The sequence below is a fragment of the Hypomesus transpacificus genome, chromosome 15 (genome assembly GCF_021917145.1).
Source record: "Hypomesus transpacificus isolate Combined female chromosome 15, fHypTra1, whole genome shotgun sequence".
In the NCBI taxonomy this organism is placed as follows: Eukaryota; Metazoa; Chordata; class Actinopteri; order Osmeriformes; family Osmeridae; genus Hypomesus; species Hypomesus transpacificus.
Window position 1 is genome coordinate 9,316,717 of NC_061074.1, and position 17,758 is coordinate 9,334,474.

General features: G+C 48.9%; 1 protein-coding gene across 4 annotated transcripts in view; it reads right to left on the minus strand.

Annotated features, from left to right (window-relative positions):
• Nucleotides 1-16,941, minus strand: part of fat3a (FAT atypical cadherin 3a) — a 76,272-nt gene extending 59,331 nt beyond the window's left edge. For 3 of the 4 annotated variants that reach the window (XM_047035331.1, XM_047035330.1, XM_047035329.1), the window contains exons 1-2: nt 16,873-16,941; nt 11,797-15,114 (exon numbers count right to left, since the gene is read on the minus strand). In XM_047035331.1, the coding sequence (XP_046891287.1) occupies nt 11,797-15,094 (3,298 nt within the window). In that variant the 5' untranslated portion in view covers nt 15,095-15,114; nt 16,873-16,941. Of the gene's footprint in view, nt 1-11,796; nt 16,619-16,872 lie in introns of those variants that run through there. The other variant, XM_047035333.1, reaches the window with a different exon arrangement.
• Between the last annotated feature and the right edge of the window lie 817 nt (nt 16,942-17,758).

The window sequence follows — 17,758 nt, forward strand, 5'->3', positions numbered from 1 at the left end:
TGTTAGTATCCGCGAGCACATTTGCAGGCAACTTTCATTGACTAAGCAAATAAATGGGTTGCTAGTTTACCCATTTCGGATTCGATCATTTAGATTTTTTTGTCGGAGGGCATTACGGATCCGTATTGAGCTCTTAGTACGTCACCACACGGATGGCATGACTGTGCATCAGCCAATCGAAACGCTCGTACTGTCGTTGCCTTTAAATAATAGCCAGAAACGTCTTGTTTTACATATTTACAGAACAATTACTATACCATGATATAAACCGTAACCGTGATATAAAATTACTCATACCGTGATAGAAGATTTTGGCCATATGTTAGTGGCAGCAGGGGAGAGGAGAGGGGGGGAGGAGAGGGGGGGAAAGGGAGGAAAGGGGAGGGAAGGAGGAAGGTTGGAGAGAAGAAAGTAAAGGAGGAGAGGAGAGGGGGCTAAAGAGCTTGTCCAATGACATGTTTATTGTTGAAGTGATTAAAAAAACAAGCAAAACATGGCACGCCGTAAGACAACACACCATTAAGAGGACACACACACTACACACACACACTACACACACACTACCAAGGAGCAGAGGATGCTGAGAGTAAAACACAGATACAAGAGCACATCTCTGGAGCGACCAGCTGTTCAAGGCTGCATCCATATCTCTGTCTGACATCTTCATGTAATCCCTTTTATGGGCAGAGGGAGGGAGAGGGAGAGAGAGGAGGAGGGGGATAGAGAGAAGGAGAGCGAGGGAGGGGGGAGTAGAGAGGGAGGGAAAGGAGGGAGAGTAGGAGGGAGAGAGGGAGAGGAGGATAGAGAGAGGGAGGGTGAGAAGGAGCGAGAGAGAGGGAGAGGGGGAGAGAGAGAGGGAGAGGGGGAGAGAGAGAGAAAAGGAGGGAGAAAAGGAGGGAAAGGGAATGGAGAGAGGGAGAGAAGGAGGGAGAGAGAGAAGGAGGGAAAGAGAGGGAGGGGGGATGCAGAGAGAAGGGAGAGAGAGGGAGAGGGGGATTTAGAGAAAGAGGGAGAGAGAGGGAGGGGGGATGTAGAGAGGGAGGGAGAGAGAGGGAGAGAGAGGGAGAGGGGGGTTGGGATGGCCGGCAGGTGTGACTGTCCAGATTGACAGCGCTCCCCTCCCTCATGTTTATCACGTGCCATATCACACACACACTCTTTACATGTTTTTTCCTACCTTTACTCCTCCCTCCTCATCTTTCTCCACCTCTCTCTCTCCTTCTTCTACTTACTCTCTCTCCTTCTCCCTCTCATCTTTCTCCCTCATTCTCTCTCCTCTTTCTTCCTCATCTCTCGTCCTTCTCCCAGGGGTGCAGGTGTACAGTGGTACATAACTCAGCGCCCCATCACTGCTGTCACTAGAGGACCACGGTGGAAGAGAGGAAGGGGAGAGGAGAGTTCTGGATATGAGGGTGTGAGCTTGTATCTCTTTCTGTGTCCAAACAGTGAGAGTGTATCTGTCCTCTAGTCTTTATGTTAGGCCCCCTCTGTCTCTCTCGCTCTCTCTTTCTCTCTCTCTCTCTCTGTCTCTCTCTCTTCCTCCTCCTTCTCCCTCCCCACTCCTGACAGAAGGAGGTTCAGACAGATAGAACAATCTGGAAAGAAATCTCGGTGAAGGTGACCTGTTATGGTCGATGAAAAAAAGCGAGAAGCCGCAAAATCTGAGTATAAGGTTAAGGTGCGAGGAGGAGAGGAAGAGGTAAAGAGCGAGGTGGGGGTGAGAGAGGGTGGTCCAGTGTTTCCCACAGATTAGAAAGCTATATGTGGCGGGGGGGGGGGGGGGGGGGTGTTGTTTCATGTCAGACCGGGGGGGGGGGGGGGGGGGGCAAATAATTCACAAAATCGACAACAACAAACAAATAATTTCAGGTAGCGACGCTGCATACAGGGTGCTAAATAACTATTTAACAGGTCAGCTCCATGACGCCGGGTAAGTAGCTAGCTCTTGAAACTTCTCACCAAAAGAACGAAGGGGAACCTTCGATTAAGACATGTCCGTTGGTACCTAGCGAAAAGTAGCCTCAACTTTCCTAGACCTTTAGCTACGGCACTAATGCTGAAGGCTCGCTGATGTAGCTGTCAGTCTCACTAGAACGGCGTATGCATCGTTGCTAACGTGTGCTGACGTAGTGACTGTGTGTGTATGTGAGAAAGACGCGTGCGTGAAAGAGACGGAGGGAGAGCAGGGAAAGGAAATGCAGCTGAACGAATACGCTGCGTGTTTTTACCTAAATAGCGATAAAAAAAAATGTTTTACGAAACGCAATGTGTGGCTGCCGGTGTTGATTCTGTGGCGCACCGCCACACATTAGTCTATGTGTGGGAAACACTGTGGTCCTTATTTTGCAGGGGGCCATTGGGGGTTCTCAGAATCAGAATGGGATTTATTCGCCATGAAAGTTTGCACAGACAAGGAATTTGCTTTGGCAGGAAGGTGCATACAATAAACATATAGGAACCAAAAATTTGAATATGTGGACTATCTATACTAAGGGTACATAGACTAGCAGTACTAAGTGGAATTAAAATTAAATAAAATATACAATAAAATAAAATGTGGTCATTGCCACTGGGAGTGTGAGTGTGTGTGTGTGTGTGTGTGTGTGTGTCGGAGGACAGAAAACTCACACTGGCTTTGGAGAGGGAGGGGTGTGTGTGGGGGGCACTGTATCCTAGCAACCGCAACAAAGGCAGTGGAGTGGTTTCCAGTAAGACCTACATACTGTACGTGTGTGTGAGTGAGTGTGAGTGTGAGAGAGTGTGTCTGTGTGAGTGAGTGTGCACGCATGTGTAATGTCCTGCTTTCACCCAGTCAACCGCAGCTATATTAACGAACGATGCAATATAAAAATGTGTAATTACACAACAAGAACCAACACACTACATTTACATTTATTCATTTAGCAGACACTAACAGAGCTTGATATCTGACAGGACAGCATTGGACCGCTCCTCTCATCAGACACCAGGGGCATCGTATATAAAACTGTGTTTTAAAGTTTAAGTTACAAAACACAGAAAGTTGTGCACAAAAATAGTGATTCATTACACAATGAAACACCCTAACACAATGAAACACCCTAACACAATGAAACTCCCCCAGATGAAATGGTGAATCCCAACAGAAACCTTCAGGTTTGTAACTGGCAATGCCAGGGTTATCATCACACGCCAGGGTTATCATCATATCGACAGTAACTGGCAATGCCAGGGTTATCATCACACGCCAAGGGTATCATCACACGCAGGGTTATCGTCACACGCCAGGGTTATCATCACATCGACAGTAACTGGCAATGCCAGGGTTATCATCACATCGACAGTAACTGGCAATGCCAGGGTTATCATCACATCGACAGTAACTGGCCATGCCAGGGTTATCATCGCATCGACAGTTCTGTGCAACAAACATTCTGAAACTGCACTCCTATTTGTCAACTGAGGCCCTGAGAACAGTAGCAGCCGAAATGTGTCCCACTGTTCAGATTATTACATTTGAAAATTAATTTAATATTACCAAAGAATTGTAATAATAATAATTACAGATCAAAACAAATATGAATCCCAATTAAACACTAGGCTACAACATATTTTGGGTTCGTTTTTTCAAGAGATATCTCCATTTGTATTTATATAAATTATGTTTTTGTATGTAACACGTGTGTTTGTGTGTGTGGTTACAAGAAGATATCAAACAACAAAATATTTGTTATCTTTGGTTTGATATAAAAAACTACAAAACTACTCTTCATGTGCATAAAAAGCTTGTTAGAAACACCTTACTACTGCTGGGAAGGATGCTGCCCCGGCCCAACCTAACACCCGTCTGGCTGAGAATAGACGGATGAGAGAACAGAAGGATGAGAGAACAGAAGGATGATGGAGAAATCTCCAGAGCCCGGCATCTCTGGACCTCCGGGGATGAAGCAAGCCGATTGGCTGAGACTGTATGACATGTCAGAGGAGGTTACAACCATATCCTGGTTGGCTTGTTCGATTTGACCTTTGACCCCTCATGGTGACGCAGAGAGAGAGAAAGAAATGGAGAGAGAGATGGAGAGAGAGATGGAGAGAGAGATGGAGAGAGAGATGGGGAGAGAGAAATGGGGACAGAGAGAGCGAGATGGGGAGAGAGAGATGGGGAGAGAGTTGGGGAGAGAGAGGGGGGGAGAAAGGCCCCAAGCTCATAAACATTGTGAAGGCACGTCCAGGCAGGGTTTTTTATTATTAATAAACGCCTTCTGGAAGGTTCTGTCAGTCATGTGAGAAGAATGGAGCTGCAAGCTGTGTGCTGTGAAGACGCTTTGACTGCACATGGCAGCATGCCTGTATTACCATTGCTAGCACTTACCTCCTGGTAGCTCATTTACATGTTATTCATTCAGCAGCTACGCTTTTATCCTAAGTGACGTACAACACTGCATGTAGAAAGTACAGCAGAAGGTCAAGGATCAGAAGTACAGAGTTATAACAGTATTCAGAAGGTCAGAGTCAAGGAACGGTTTGTATTTACCAGACACTGTGTAAAGTAACCACATCTCAGCTACCAGACACAGTGTACACTAACCACATCTCAGCTACCAGACACAGTGTAAAGTAAAATCTCAGCTACCAGACACAGTGTAAAGTAACATCTCAGCAACCAGACAGTGCAACAATAATAGCATCTCAACTACAGTATTAAAGAACAGCTAAAACATATCATATATCAAAACATTTTGTGTGCAGTATGCAACATTATCTCATTAAACCCAGACCTCTGCACACAAACCTGCCTGCACCCCAGTGCCACAATTATGGAGTTGCTAAGCTACAGAGGGTAAAATTAGAAAAGTACATGTTTCCCAGGCAGTGCAAGTCTGGCCATGCACCACTGTTCAATATGTGACACAAGCCCACACAGGTGATACCAGGCACAGCGTAGATCTGTGAATATAGCCTAGCCTTAGTCAAAGAACTAGGCTGCATTACTGCAATTGCCAAAACGCTAGCCTACGAGTTAGCATTAACTCAAACGTCAGGCTGTGTGTTAGCATTATGCAAAAGTATTTGCGAAATGTTTTGCCTATATCACAGCTTTGGCACCAATGCTAAGTTATGTGTTAGCATTAGCCAGAGCCTTGAGGGGCTATGATCCAGCCTTGAGTCTTGTCACTAGTCTCTTGTCATTTGTCTATAGTCGCTTGCGCTGAGCTGGTTCCTCTGGTATGAGGACAAGAGGAAGGTGTTAAATGTCAGCACCCGAGCTAGGAGAAGGTGACAAACTCTCAGCTTCATAACAGGAATGGAGAGAGAGAAGGACGGGGGGTTGAAGAGAGAGAGAGAGAGAGAGAGAGAGAGAGAGAGAGAGAGAGAGAGAGGAGGGAGGGAGTTGCAGGGAGCTGCTGTCGTGGCCTTGTGTTACAAGAGACGTGTGAACGCCTCAAAGAGGATACACACACACACACACTCACACCCAGCACCAGACCAACGCCCAGAAACATTGACTCTCTCTCTCTCTCTCTCTCTCTTGCACACACACACTCTCACTCTCTATAGGTGCCAGGAGGCAGCAGAAGGGCTGAGGTGATTTGTGCCTAATGAAGCTCTATAAATAACCACAACACAAAACACATCTCACTTTCAATGACGTCAGAAACACAACAGTATCTTCATACCTGCAGGGCTGAGATGGTAAAGTGCGTCTCTTGTCAGGAGTCAGGTGGCTGAGCGGTTAGGGAATTGGGCTAGTAATCAGAAGGTTGCTTGTTCGATTCCCGGCCTGGCCATGTGTGTGTGGATAGGGAGCTGTGTGTGTGTGAGGTCAGGGAGCAGGATGTGTGTGTGTGTGTGTGTGTGTGTGCAAACACAACGGGATGGTTTTCACACAGGTTTCATCCATATTGCCTTCAACTTTCTAACGCAGTTCCACATTATTACACACATCTGCACTCAGAACCACAAGCTATCATTACCAGCTTATTCTCTCCCCACGCAGGAAATCAAGAATACATTCAGCAATTTGTGCAGCGAGATGAGGAGAATCTGGAAATATGTAGACTACACACACCCTTCTAGACGACTGTGACTGTGACTGCGACTGTGTGTGCTCTACATCCATCTGACAGGTGTGTGGTGTCTCCTATTGTTTCAGTAAACTTCATCACTGTCAGCTGTCCAGACATAAGCTCCTACCACACTGAACGGTCACAACACAAGCACTGCTTTTAATAGCGCACACACTCTCTCTCTCTCTCACACACACACACACGAGAACTCTATACTTGACACTTCTCTCCAACTCTGCTCTCTCTCTCTCTGCTCGCTCTTGCTATCTCTCTGCTCTTTTCTGGAATCTTCCTTCTTTGTTCTGCCAGAGGAGATGAACCCAGGATAGGGGGGATGGAGAGGAGGAGGGGATCGAAAGGGAGCAGCTAAGGGAGAGATGGAACAAAGAGAGAGAGAGGGGGAGAGAAAGGGATAGTGATGTTCTGATGGTACTGCAGCTTAATACTAGTTTAAAGACCATGTTATATCCAACGATACACCCACACACACAAAATCAACACACCAATACACTCAGACACACTCTCCCAGCACAATGTAATAAATTGAGATCAGTTAACAACCTGCATTACAAGCCCATTAATCTCAGCCACATTCATGCATGGTAATAAATGGTGATATATAGTGATGCATGGTGATGCATGGTGATAAATTGTGATATATAGTGATGCATGGTAATAAAGAGATGGTGATAAATGATGCATGGAGATGCATGGAGATGCATGGAGATGCATGGAGATGCATGGCGATGCATGGTGATGCATGGAGATGCATGGCGATGCATGGAGATGCATGGCGATGCATGGCGATGCATGGCGATGCATGGAGATGCATGGCGATGCATGGTGATGCATGGAGATGCATGGAGATGCATGGTGATGCATGGATCCTGTAACGACTGTAATACAAGACTCCTGGTGTAACATGCACAACATGATGACATCCCACTCCTGGGACAGGCTGGCCTCTCCTGTGTGTGTGTGTGTGTGTGTGTGTGTGTGTGTGTATGTGTGTGTGTGTGTGTGAGAGAGAGTGAGTGTGTGTGCTGCTCCACAAAGCTGGTTTTGTTCTGCAAATCAAATGAGGGAAGTCTGTTCAAAAATGAATCACTACTAAATCAAGACCTTTTCTTTTTCCTCTCCTCTCTTTCTCCTCCTCCAGTTCTTGCCTCCTTTCCTCCACACACACACACCTTGCACACACACACACCCTAGACACACACCCTGCCCACACACACACCCTGCACACACACCCTGCACACACACCCTGCACACACACCCTGCACACACACATCTTCAATGGAACATTACGCCGCCCACTGCTTCTGACTAAGGCTGAGAAATATCTCCCCCCCCCCACCCTCCCCCCTCTCAGAAGAACATCACAAACATCTCCACGCCGTCACAAAGACGCTAAAATAAAATCAGATTTCACAACACACACACACTCTCTCTCTCTTTCTCTCTCACACACACACACACACATAATCCTGTGTGAGAGAAGAGTCTCTGAACCTTGTTACAAGTACTGGCGGGAGGCCGGGGGGAGGGGGCCGGGGGGAGGGGGCCGGGGGGCCGAAGAGGATGTGCCATCTCTGTCCTCTCCAGGAGAGCGACTCCAGACTGTCCTCCACCATCCTTGAGGATGCATAATTAATACACAAAGTGGAATCATTTAGAGGCCATTTCATAAAGCGCTACAATTTAATGAATATTTAGTGCTGTAATACAGAAATATGCAAATGGTATAGTGAGATGTGTGTGTGTGTTTGTCTATGCATGTGTGTGTGTGTGCGTGCTCATGCATGTCATAGAGTGTAGTTGTACAGTGTGTAATGATGAATCTAGTTGCAGTTCAGCAAGCAGGTCAAAATAAGTCCCTTTTAGCTGTGGTAGTATGTGAGTGTGGGTGTGTGCATGAATGTGTGTGTGTGTGTGTGTGAGCATGTGAGCATGTGTGTGTGTGTGTGTGAGCATGTGTGTGTGTGTGAGTGTGTGTGTGTAGGGGCCACAGTAATGCTCTTTAAGCTGTAATTGCGTTTGCAGAGCCTCCCTGCTGCCCCAGGTTGATTTATGGGGGTTGCCAACGCTCAGCTAACAAGGGCTATAAATTCACCCCTCTGTTGTGTCCTACAACACATTACCCTGTGGGGTGAAGGGTGAGAGAGAGAGCTATAGAGAGAGAGAGAGAGCGAGCTATAGAGAGAGAGAGAGAGAGAGAGAGAGAGAGAGAGAGAGAGAGAGAGAGAGAGAGAGAGAGAGAGAGAGAGAGAGAGAGAGCGAGCTATAGAGAGCGAGCTATAGAGAGAGAGAGAGAGAGAGAGAGAGAGAGAGAGAGAGAGAGAGAGAGAGAGAGAGAGAGAGAGAGAGAGAGAGAGAGAGAGAGAGAGAGAGAGAGACACAAATGCTAGACATTGACAAACTCAGGTTACCTTGGCAACATGGACTAGATCTGTAGGTATGCTGGAAACCCTGTCATTGAAAGGAACCCTGAACCCTGGATGACCTCTGACCCCAGGTCAGTGACCCCGTCCCGGCAAAAACGCCAGGGGGGGTACTGCCAGCTCTCTTCCACCAGGCAACATCAAACACACCTGCCTGAATGTCACATGCCAAGCACATGCCAAGCACATGCCAAGCACATGCCAAGCACATGCCAAGCACACGACAGAATGCCTTATTCCACATGCCTACTGACATCACACTTTGTTCACATTTTTTCTCCTCTAGTGAGTTTTTCTGGGAGTTTTTCCTTGAATTCCTTGAGGGTTTAGGTTGGTTGAAGGGCAGTTTTATGGGCGTATGTGAAGCCCTCTTGTGACATTTCTTGTAAAAAGGGCTATACAAATACATTTTGATTTGACATATTAAAAGTTACATATTTGAACCATTCTGCGATAAAAACTTTGGATGTGAAGATGTCAGGGGCTTCACAGGGGTCTTCAGTAACATGACCCTGAATCGGGTCCTTCAACTAAATAAAGTTATCTGTGAAATTACCCATTTTAAAATCAGGATATGGCTTCACATGGTTTTCAGTGACATTGTATCTAGTTCCAACACTTGAAAAAATATGTGGATGAAGAAAATTATTGCAGTTTACTAATATAGACACTTGTAAAATTAGGGCCTGGGTGTTTATCAACACTTGTATGCTTTTCTTAAAAAATTATAAAAGTTATAATAATTTTTTCATGCTTGAGACATTCACACCATAGTCACACCATTTACTGCATTTTAAATTATGACAATACTGATTATACTCATTTGTATCTGGTGTGACAATGCCACGTCACGTTAACAACCCATGTGTGTAGACCTGCCATGGCGAGGCGGGATCTGCCATTGCGAGGTGATATCTAGGGGTCGACCGATATGTGTTTTTCAGGACCGATGCAGACCGATTATTACAGATCAAGTAGACCGATAAACGATATTTTGAACCGATATATGTCTGGTGAAATGAACATTTGTCAAAATTAAGAAAAAAGGCCTCTGACAAACACTCTTTAAATTATTTTAACCATATCTTTATTTGCGTGAACTGTTAATAATAACAACTACATAAAAACTGCAGGGAGCATACAGCAGCATTCTGTAAACATTTTGTAAAACTTAAAGAAGTACATTTAAACCACAACAATGAACACATAATGGAAAATAATTGTAATAGTTTCCTGAAGTTTTATAAGCTAATAAAATGGGTAACAATTAGAAGTCCGAATCCAGCAGCACCAGGTTTTGGTGCAGGAAGCCCCCCCCCCAAAAAAAACGGTTTTGAATCGTCAATACGGTTTGGAAAATGGCCGATACGGATAACCATAAAAATGCTTAATAACAGTGCCGATGACCTCAAGTGAGATCTGCCATGGCGAGGCGGGATTTCCGATGGCGAAGTGGGTCTATAAACCCAGAGATAATTGTCTCCCAGAGACGAGTTGTTGTCGTGTTCCACATCCAGACGCTGTACACGAAAAACCTGACAGGAGCTCAGCCATCTTGTCTTCCTTCAATTTCCATTCTCAATTAAACATTTCTCGCTTTAAATAAAGATGAGATTGTGTGACCATGTAAAATTGCTGGTTTAAAGTCACTGCATTCCTCATCTAGTGTGCCGAACTGGCATCCAGGCCCCATCATGAAACTACAACAAGAACCCTACTGAAAACAGCTTGTTTCTTTCTGCTGGTTTACTGGCTCAGTTGAGTATTTTTTGCTGATGAGCGATTAGCCCGGTCCGCGGGTCGAGGCTGCGTCTGTGTGTTGGGCCGGAAGCAGCAGAGGGGGTCAGGTTCCCCTGTCGCACCCTGTAAACACGCACCAGGGCTCGTCTGAAATCCGACCTCTGAGAATCAATCCTGAAAACCCAGAGACGAGGGAACCGCTACCCCACAGACCAGCTGAGGAATTAATTATCTTACGGACGAATGTTTTGAAAACGGAAGTTGTGGAACTGCACTTGTTTAATGGATGACCGTTTATGAGTTGTTCCCCAAGGAGGAGAGGACGGTCGAGACTACTAGCCTAGTCTTCTCCCTCTCCTAGCCTAGTGCATTATCTTACACCGCATTGAAACCAAAAGAAACATTTAACAAAAGACCTTGACGGTATAGACTCCAGCTGAGCTTCAAGGATAATATTGGATTCTTCCATAAATTAGCTCAGGAAGCTGTAGTTTGTCCTTGTTTGATTCCACACGCCACCCAGAAAAAGAGGGGAGACTTCACCCGCTGCAATCCCAGCTTGCAGGGGATCTAAAGGCAATTTAAAACCATCTAGATAATTTACTGTCGCTACAGACACGCTGAGGTGATGTTGTTTAGGTGCTGAGATGCTCCCCAACCCCACATCACTCTTCCCCTTCCAGCCTGGCCCACTTTATAGTACAAACGGCGCTTCCCCATAACTCACCCAGGCGAGAGCTGGATCCCACACCGTGGACCAAGGTCATAATACCCATAATCCCTCTCCTGCTTACCCCCCCCCTTGCAGGGAAGGAAATGAAAAGGTTTGGCTCTCCTCAGCCTGGCAGGCAGGGCCGTGAGGCTGGGCAGTTTAAATAAATAGATACAGGAAAATCCTAGAATACCTCGGAGGGTAATGTCACACTGGCACACTGGCCGGGGTGGGAGAGCAGGAGAGGAGGGGGAGGAGGAAGGGGTGGAGGGGGAGGGATGGAGGAGAAGAGGGAGGAAAGAAGGAGGAGAGGAGGGGTGGATAGGGAAAAGGAGGAGAGAGGTAGAGAGGGAGCAGGGGGGCAGGAGAGGAGGAGAGGAGAAAAGGGGGGTCCTTTTGTCAGACAAGGCATGAGCCAAACGTCTGGGTCATGCAGAAATGACAACTGCACTAAATGTAAATAAAGAGTTCAGTGTGGTAATTCAATCTGGCAACCCGCACCCTCTCCCCAGACTGGAGCTAAGCTTATAAATCACGTCTCTAGCCCTCCTAAGAACAGCCTCAATGCTGCTCCCTGCTCCACAATTAGACTCTTTGTCAGCCGCCGGACAGGTTCTCTCCTGCATGTCTCTTTCTCACACACAGCTGAGACAGGAGTTGGCTGCACCACTACTGAACACACAGCTGAGACAGGAGTTAGCTGCACCACTACTGAACACACAGCTGAGACAAGACACAGCTACATTGTGTTAATCGCAGAGAGCTCACACGGCAGTAGCCAGTTCAAGAACATGGATCTGCAGAACAAGGTTAAAACCTGACCCGGCGTGTAAAAAGTACGGAAAATCCTGCTCACCTGTTTCCTCGTCGATGGTGAAGCGTCCGAGCCCGGTCCCATCCCGGATGGAGTACTGTATCTCTCCGTCCCGGCCCAGGTCGTCGTCCCGGGCCGTTACCTGGAGCACGGTGGTTCCGATCCGTGCGCTCTCCTTCACGGTTCCTGTCAGGGCGAAGTGAGAGAAGTATGGAGCGTAGAGGTTCTCATTCACATCCACCACCTCCAGCAGCACAGAGGTGACGGACAGCTGGGAGACAGGCCGGCCTCTATCCTTGGCCCTCACGGTGAGGTTGTAGAACTGCTGGGTCTCATAATCCAGCTCCTTCATCAGCCTGATGGCTCCGCTCATTTTATCAACTTCAAACTTCCCGTTGTAGTCGTTGGCCAGGGAGTACCGGATCTGCCCCCCCAGACCCAGGTCCGGGTCCTGTGTATCCAGCCAGGCCACCACCGTGCCAACAGGTAGGTCCTCCAGGGCGCGGGCCATGTACACGCTGGGGATAAACGCCGGTGGGCAGTCGTTCACGTCCTCGAGAGAAATCTTCAGATCGGTGACGGAAAACCTCTGGTTCCCCTTCTCCGCCTTGTCTCGAGCTTCGACCTTCAGGTGGAAGGAAGCAACAAGCTCCCGGTCCAGCTGCCCGGCCACGTACACAATCCCTGTGCTGCTATTGATGCCGAACTGGCTGGTGCTCGTCAGGAGCGAGTAGGAGATCTCTCCGTTAGGTCCAAGGTCTTTATCGGTGGCCTCCACTTGGATGACGTCCGTGCCGATTGGGGTGTTTTCTGGGACCGCAGCACGGTAGCCGGCGTCCTGCAGGAACTGGGGAGCGTTGTCGTTTGCGTCCTCTACATAGACGGTCAGGAGACGCCAGGCGGCTTTCTGAGGGAGACCCAGGTCGTATATCGTAACGTTGAGAAGGTACCGGTCTCTCTTCTCGCGGTCTAAGGGGAGGTACACGCTGATGAGACCGGTCTCCATGTCAATGGTAAAACAACTGTCTGTGTTGCCGTCAGAGATGGCATACAGAACCTGGCCGTTGAAGCCGGTGTCCCCGTCGTGAGCCTTTACCTTGAACACGCTAGAACCAACCGCCAAGTCCTCTCGTACTGTTACGTCTGTGGGGAAGGCTTTGTCAAACTGAGGGCTCTGTCGGTTTACTGAGAACAGGTCGATAAAGCCATCCTCTATCTTAGGCTTGCTGCTAGCCTTGGACTTCTTTAGAAGCTTCTCAGCTAACTTCTGGGCGACACGGGTCTCTCTGCAGTTGAAACTCTTCGGGGGGGATTTCCCCTGAACTAGGGAGATATTGACGAACATCGGATCCGAGAAGTTCTCTCCGTCCGTGGCAGTTATTTTTAAACTGAAAACGTTATTTTTGGGGCTGGCGGTGGCGAGGGATCTCAGCAGAGACAGAACCCCTGAGTCGGGGTTGAGCTGGAAGAAATTCTCCTCGTTACCTGACAGAATCTTGTACTTCACCAGCTCCAGCTCATCTATGTCAATGGCGGACATGGTGGTGATCACATCATCTACGGGGAAATCTCGAGAGATGACTCCCTGGCATTCCACCTTCTCAAACAAGGGCTGGTTGTCATTCACGTTTTCCAGGCGGATAGTTACGTTGACTTCACTTTCTCGTCTGTAGGGGGAGCCCCAGTCTGAAGCCCTCACCACAAACACATAGCTCTCAGAAGATGACTCAAAGTCTAGTTCTTGCTTGGTGGTGATAATCCCAGAGAACTGGTTGATTTTGAAAGGTAGCGGCTGCAGGCTGGTTATACTGTAGGTTATATATCCATTCTCACCACTGTCTTCATCCACGGCTGACACCGACAGAACGCTCGTTCCCATGGGAATGCTCTCGTTGACAAAGACCTCGTATGTCGTCTGGGCGAACGTCGGAGTGTGGTTGTTGGCGTCTTCAATTGTGACCCTAACTTTGACCCTGAGTTCGCTGTCGACCTCCATCACCTCCAGGTCAAACAGGCCCCGGGAGGCGGAGGTGAACCAGCGGGCAGTGGAGAGCACACCAGTCAAAGGGTTTATGGTGAAGAAGGTGGAGTCTGTGGAGGGGGTGAGGACGTACTCTGCGTCATCTGGCTCGGGGGTGATCTTCACCGCCTCTACAATGCTACCTGGGGGGGACATCTCGTTCAGGCTGATTTCATAAAAGTCAGACTCAAACTTCACCTCCACCGTCTGCGGCCTCCTGAGCAGGATGTGGACACCCCTGACAGCGGAAAACTTGTGAGGGGTGCCTCTATCCGTGGCCTGAAGGGACAGGTTGAAGCCGTGAGGATAGCTCTCCCAGTCCACCATCTCTGGGGCTTTTATTGCAAATTCGTCCCCCTCCGACCTCACCAGAGTAAACTGCTCCAAGGGGTCGCCTGCTACGATGGTGACCGACTCTATCTCTCCATTCAAGCCCTCGTCCAGGTCCTCCACGGTTACCACCGCGAACACGGGGTCCTTATCCAGCCACGAGGGCACATGGGCGACCACGCTGATCACGGGAGCGTGTTCGTTCAGACGCTCCACGTGCACCAGCAGCTTGGCGGTGCTGCTTACTCCATTGTTCCCATACAGCTTCATGCCGCGGTCCACCGCCTGGATCTCCAGGTCGTAGCGGCTCTGCTCCTCCACGTTCAGACGGCCGCTGAGCGACACCACACCGCTGGTGGGGTGCACCGCGAACAGCTCCATCTTCTCCTTGAAGAAGTAGTAGAATTCCCCATTGGAGCCAACGTCGGCATCTGTAGCTGTGACCTGGGCGATGCTCGTCCTGAGAGGGGCGCTCTCCGCCACGGTGACAGAGTAGGTAGTGGGGGAGAACAGGGGTCGGAGGTCGTTCATGTCCAGCACCTGGATGATGACTTTAGTCCAGGTCTCCAAAACCTCCCCCTTGACGGACGCTTTCACCATCAACACGTAGCTGTCCTGGATCTCCCTGTTCAAGACGGCCGCATTCCCACCTTTTGTCCGTATGCGCAGGAAGCAGAAGTCCCCAAGCACGTACTCTTCCGCCTTGAAGAAGCCCTCATCGTCCCCGGAGGTGATCCGGTAGCGGACTTCCCAGGAGCGTAGCGCCAGGCGGACGCCCATGCGGACCCGGCTGCTGGCGTAGGTGCGGGCGGCGGAGTTCTCGTGGACGGTGGCATGGTACAGGGGCAGCGTGAAGAGGAGGCGCCCCTGTGGGTCAGGGGGGCCCGGGGGGTCCTGGCAGCGCCCCGGAGGGAGCAGCAGGAGGAGGAGGAGGGGGAGGGCCAGGCGAAGGAGGCGCATGCTGGCCCACTGGCCCATGTTCACATCCATCCCATCATCAGACCTTGTTCCTGCAACAGAGGGAAGAGAGAGAAAGAGATGTTAGCCACAGGGGAGAGCCACGGGAGCAGGAGGGAGGGGATGGAGATTTACAGCTAACCTTAACCCCTAAAGGCATGCAACATCTCTGCAACTTGACCTTTGACCCCTGGGTGACAAAGGCTGCTGATTATGCTTTCGATTGCAAAGATTGATTGGATAAGGAAGGGGGGGGGGGGTGATGACAGAACGTTTAGTAGCCAGGCAACCAGAAAAGGGGTTGACATCATCTACATGGTAGACTCTATGGACATGGCCAGTCAATTACATGTTCTAGAAAAACCAGCGTTCAGGATAGGAACAGAATAATTACATGTCTACAGGGAGGAGTACGGAGTCAGACAAAATAACACACACCAAAGAAACCCTGCAACTATCTAACATATCGAAGAAGACCTACAACTATCCATGTCAGGATACTAAAGTGGATTTTAAACGATCAGTATCACAACACTGTTCCTCAAACACAGGGTGGCATGCGTGGAATGCCTCTAAACATCGTAGATCTCCACAAATAAGCACACTGGTTGTAAACCGACATGGTTTAGACCTGGAAGGCAAACTGCCGGGTTCATATATTGTCCCGTTCTCAAGACAGAAACGAGGGGAGCTATTCTGGAGTAAGTGGCCACAGCTATGTGGCCGGGCAGGCGGGAGGGGAGCCGGGCGGGAGGGGAGCCATGATCCGGTAAGTGCCGAGATAGGAGCGCCACCGCGGCCGCGCTCTGATGACTCTGCGTTTTCCACCGCATGCTGGACACCAGGACCCAGGGCCCTCTAATAACACGCTAGCGAACCAGAAACACACACTCCCCCTCACACACTCCTCCTTCCACACACACACAGTTTAGAAGTCAATCCATGATCCTCTGATAATAAAAAAACACGAGCCTTCGAGCAGTTCCTGACACTAGCCCAGCTGAAACAATGCAAACCGCCGTCTGAAACCTACATTTACACACACCAGCCATTTCAGGAACAGAGATGAGAATCCACCAAACTGAGGTTCAGGGCCAAATAAAACAGTGTTATTTTCATCTGGCCTCGAGCAGTCATCATCCTTGTCAACTTCCCACTTGAAGGGGGGATGTCAATGTGTAAACAAAACGACTCCTTCCTCCCTGAAAGTCCTGTCTAAAGAACGCGTTCCTCAGCAGTTTTCCTATTGGCTCCCCACATCTCTGTTCTCCCCAAGAAGCTTTGAGGATTAAAAAGAGAAAACTCATGTCAGAAGAATCTGCTAGAACGGACAAATTGCCGGCGCTGGAGGTTTTTGGGGGAACATTAAAATTCCAAGTTGGACTGTGGTAATTACTCCCTGGTACCTCGTTCTGACCGTCTCCCTCCCTCATCCCTCCCTGCCTTCTCTCCTATTGAAGGCGCTGGTAGGAACACGTTTGACACATGCTCCTAGGTTCCTGCAGGGCTGCAGAGACTAATGAGGTTCATCTTCTTCATGCTGCTGCCTGGCTGGTATGCGGCTCAAACTGCTCTGAGAGAGAGAGAGAGAGAGGGAGGGGGAGGGGGAGAGAGAGAGAGAGGAGAGAGAGAGAGGAGAGAGAGAGAGAGAGAGAGAGAGAGAGAGAGGGGAGAGAGAGAGAGAGAGAGAGAGGGAGGGGAGGGGGAGAGAGAGAGAGAGAGAGAGAGAGAGAGAGAGAGAGAGAGAGAGAGAGAGAGAGAGAGAGAGAGAGAGAGAGAGAGAGAGAGAGAGAATCCCTGTGGATGCTGACTTGGGCATGGAGGACAGGCAGTTCAAAGAGCTTCGTCCCCCAGGTCCTTCGTCCCCCAGGTCCTTCGTCTGTGCACAGGGACACATGTCAACGTCTGTTGACACATGTCAACACAGGGAACTGTGTTGACATTTCCAGACCAAGCTCAAGTGACGTCTGGGATATGCTTCCACACACGCCCCTTAGATAGAGGAACCACATCCCTTAGAGGGACCACATTCTTTAGAGGGACCACATCCTTTAGAGGGACCACATCCTTTAGATTGAGGGACCACATCCTTTAGAGGGACCACATCCTTTAGAGGGACCACATCCCTTAGAGGGACCACATCCCTTAGAGGGACCACATCCTTTAGAGGGACCACATCCTTTAGATAGAGGGACCACATCCTTTAGAGGGAGCACATCCTTTAGATAGAGGGACCACATCCTTTAGATAGAGGGACCACATCCCTTAGAGGGACCACATCCTTTAGATAGAGGAACCACATTCTTTCTAAATGTTTTCAACATTTTATCTTGTATATTATGTTTACTGTATGCACCTGCCCACCAAAGTAAATTCCTTGTTTGTGACCCTTTACTTGGTGATTAAACATTATTCTGATTCGAGCAGGGGTGTCAAACTCTGGCCTGCGGACCAAATCTGGCCCTTGGTGTAATTATATTTGGCCCGCAAGATGAAATAACATTTATATTTAAGCTGGTCTGCCGGTAACGCAGTGTTGCAGGGCCAGCAAGGCCTTCTCTGCCTGCCTAAACACTATCAGAATTACTGACTTATGTTTTAATATTAGTGGTGGGCCGTTATCTGCGTTAACTTGCTGCGTCTCAAATACCACCTAAACGCAAAGCATCCCTTAGCTAATGTGGAAGATGCCGGGCC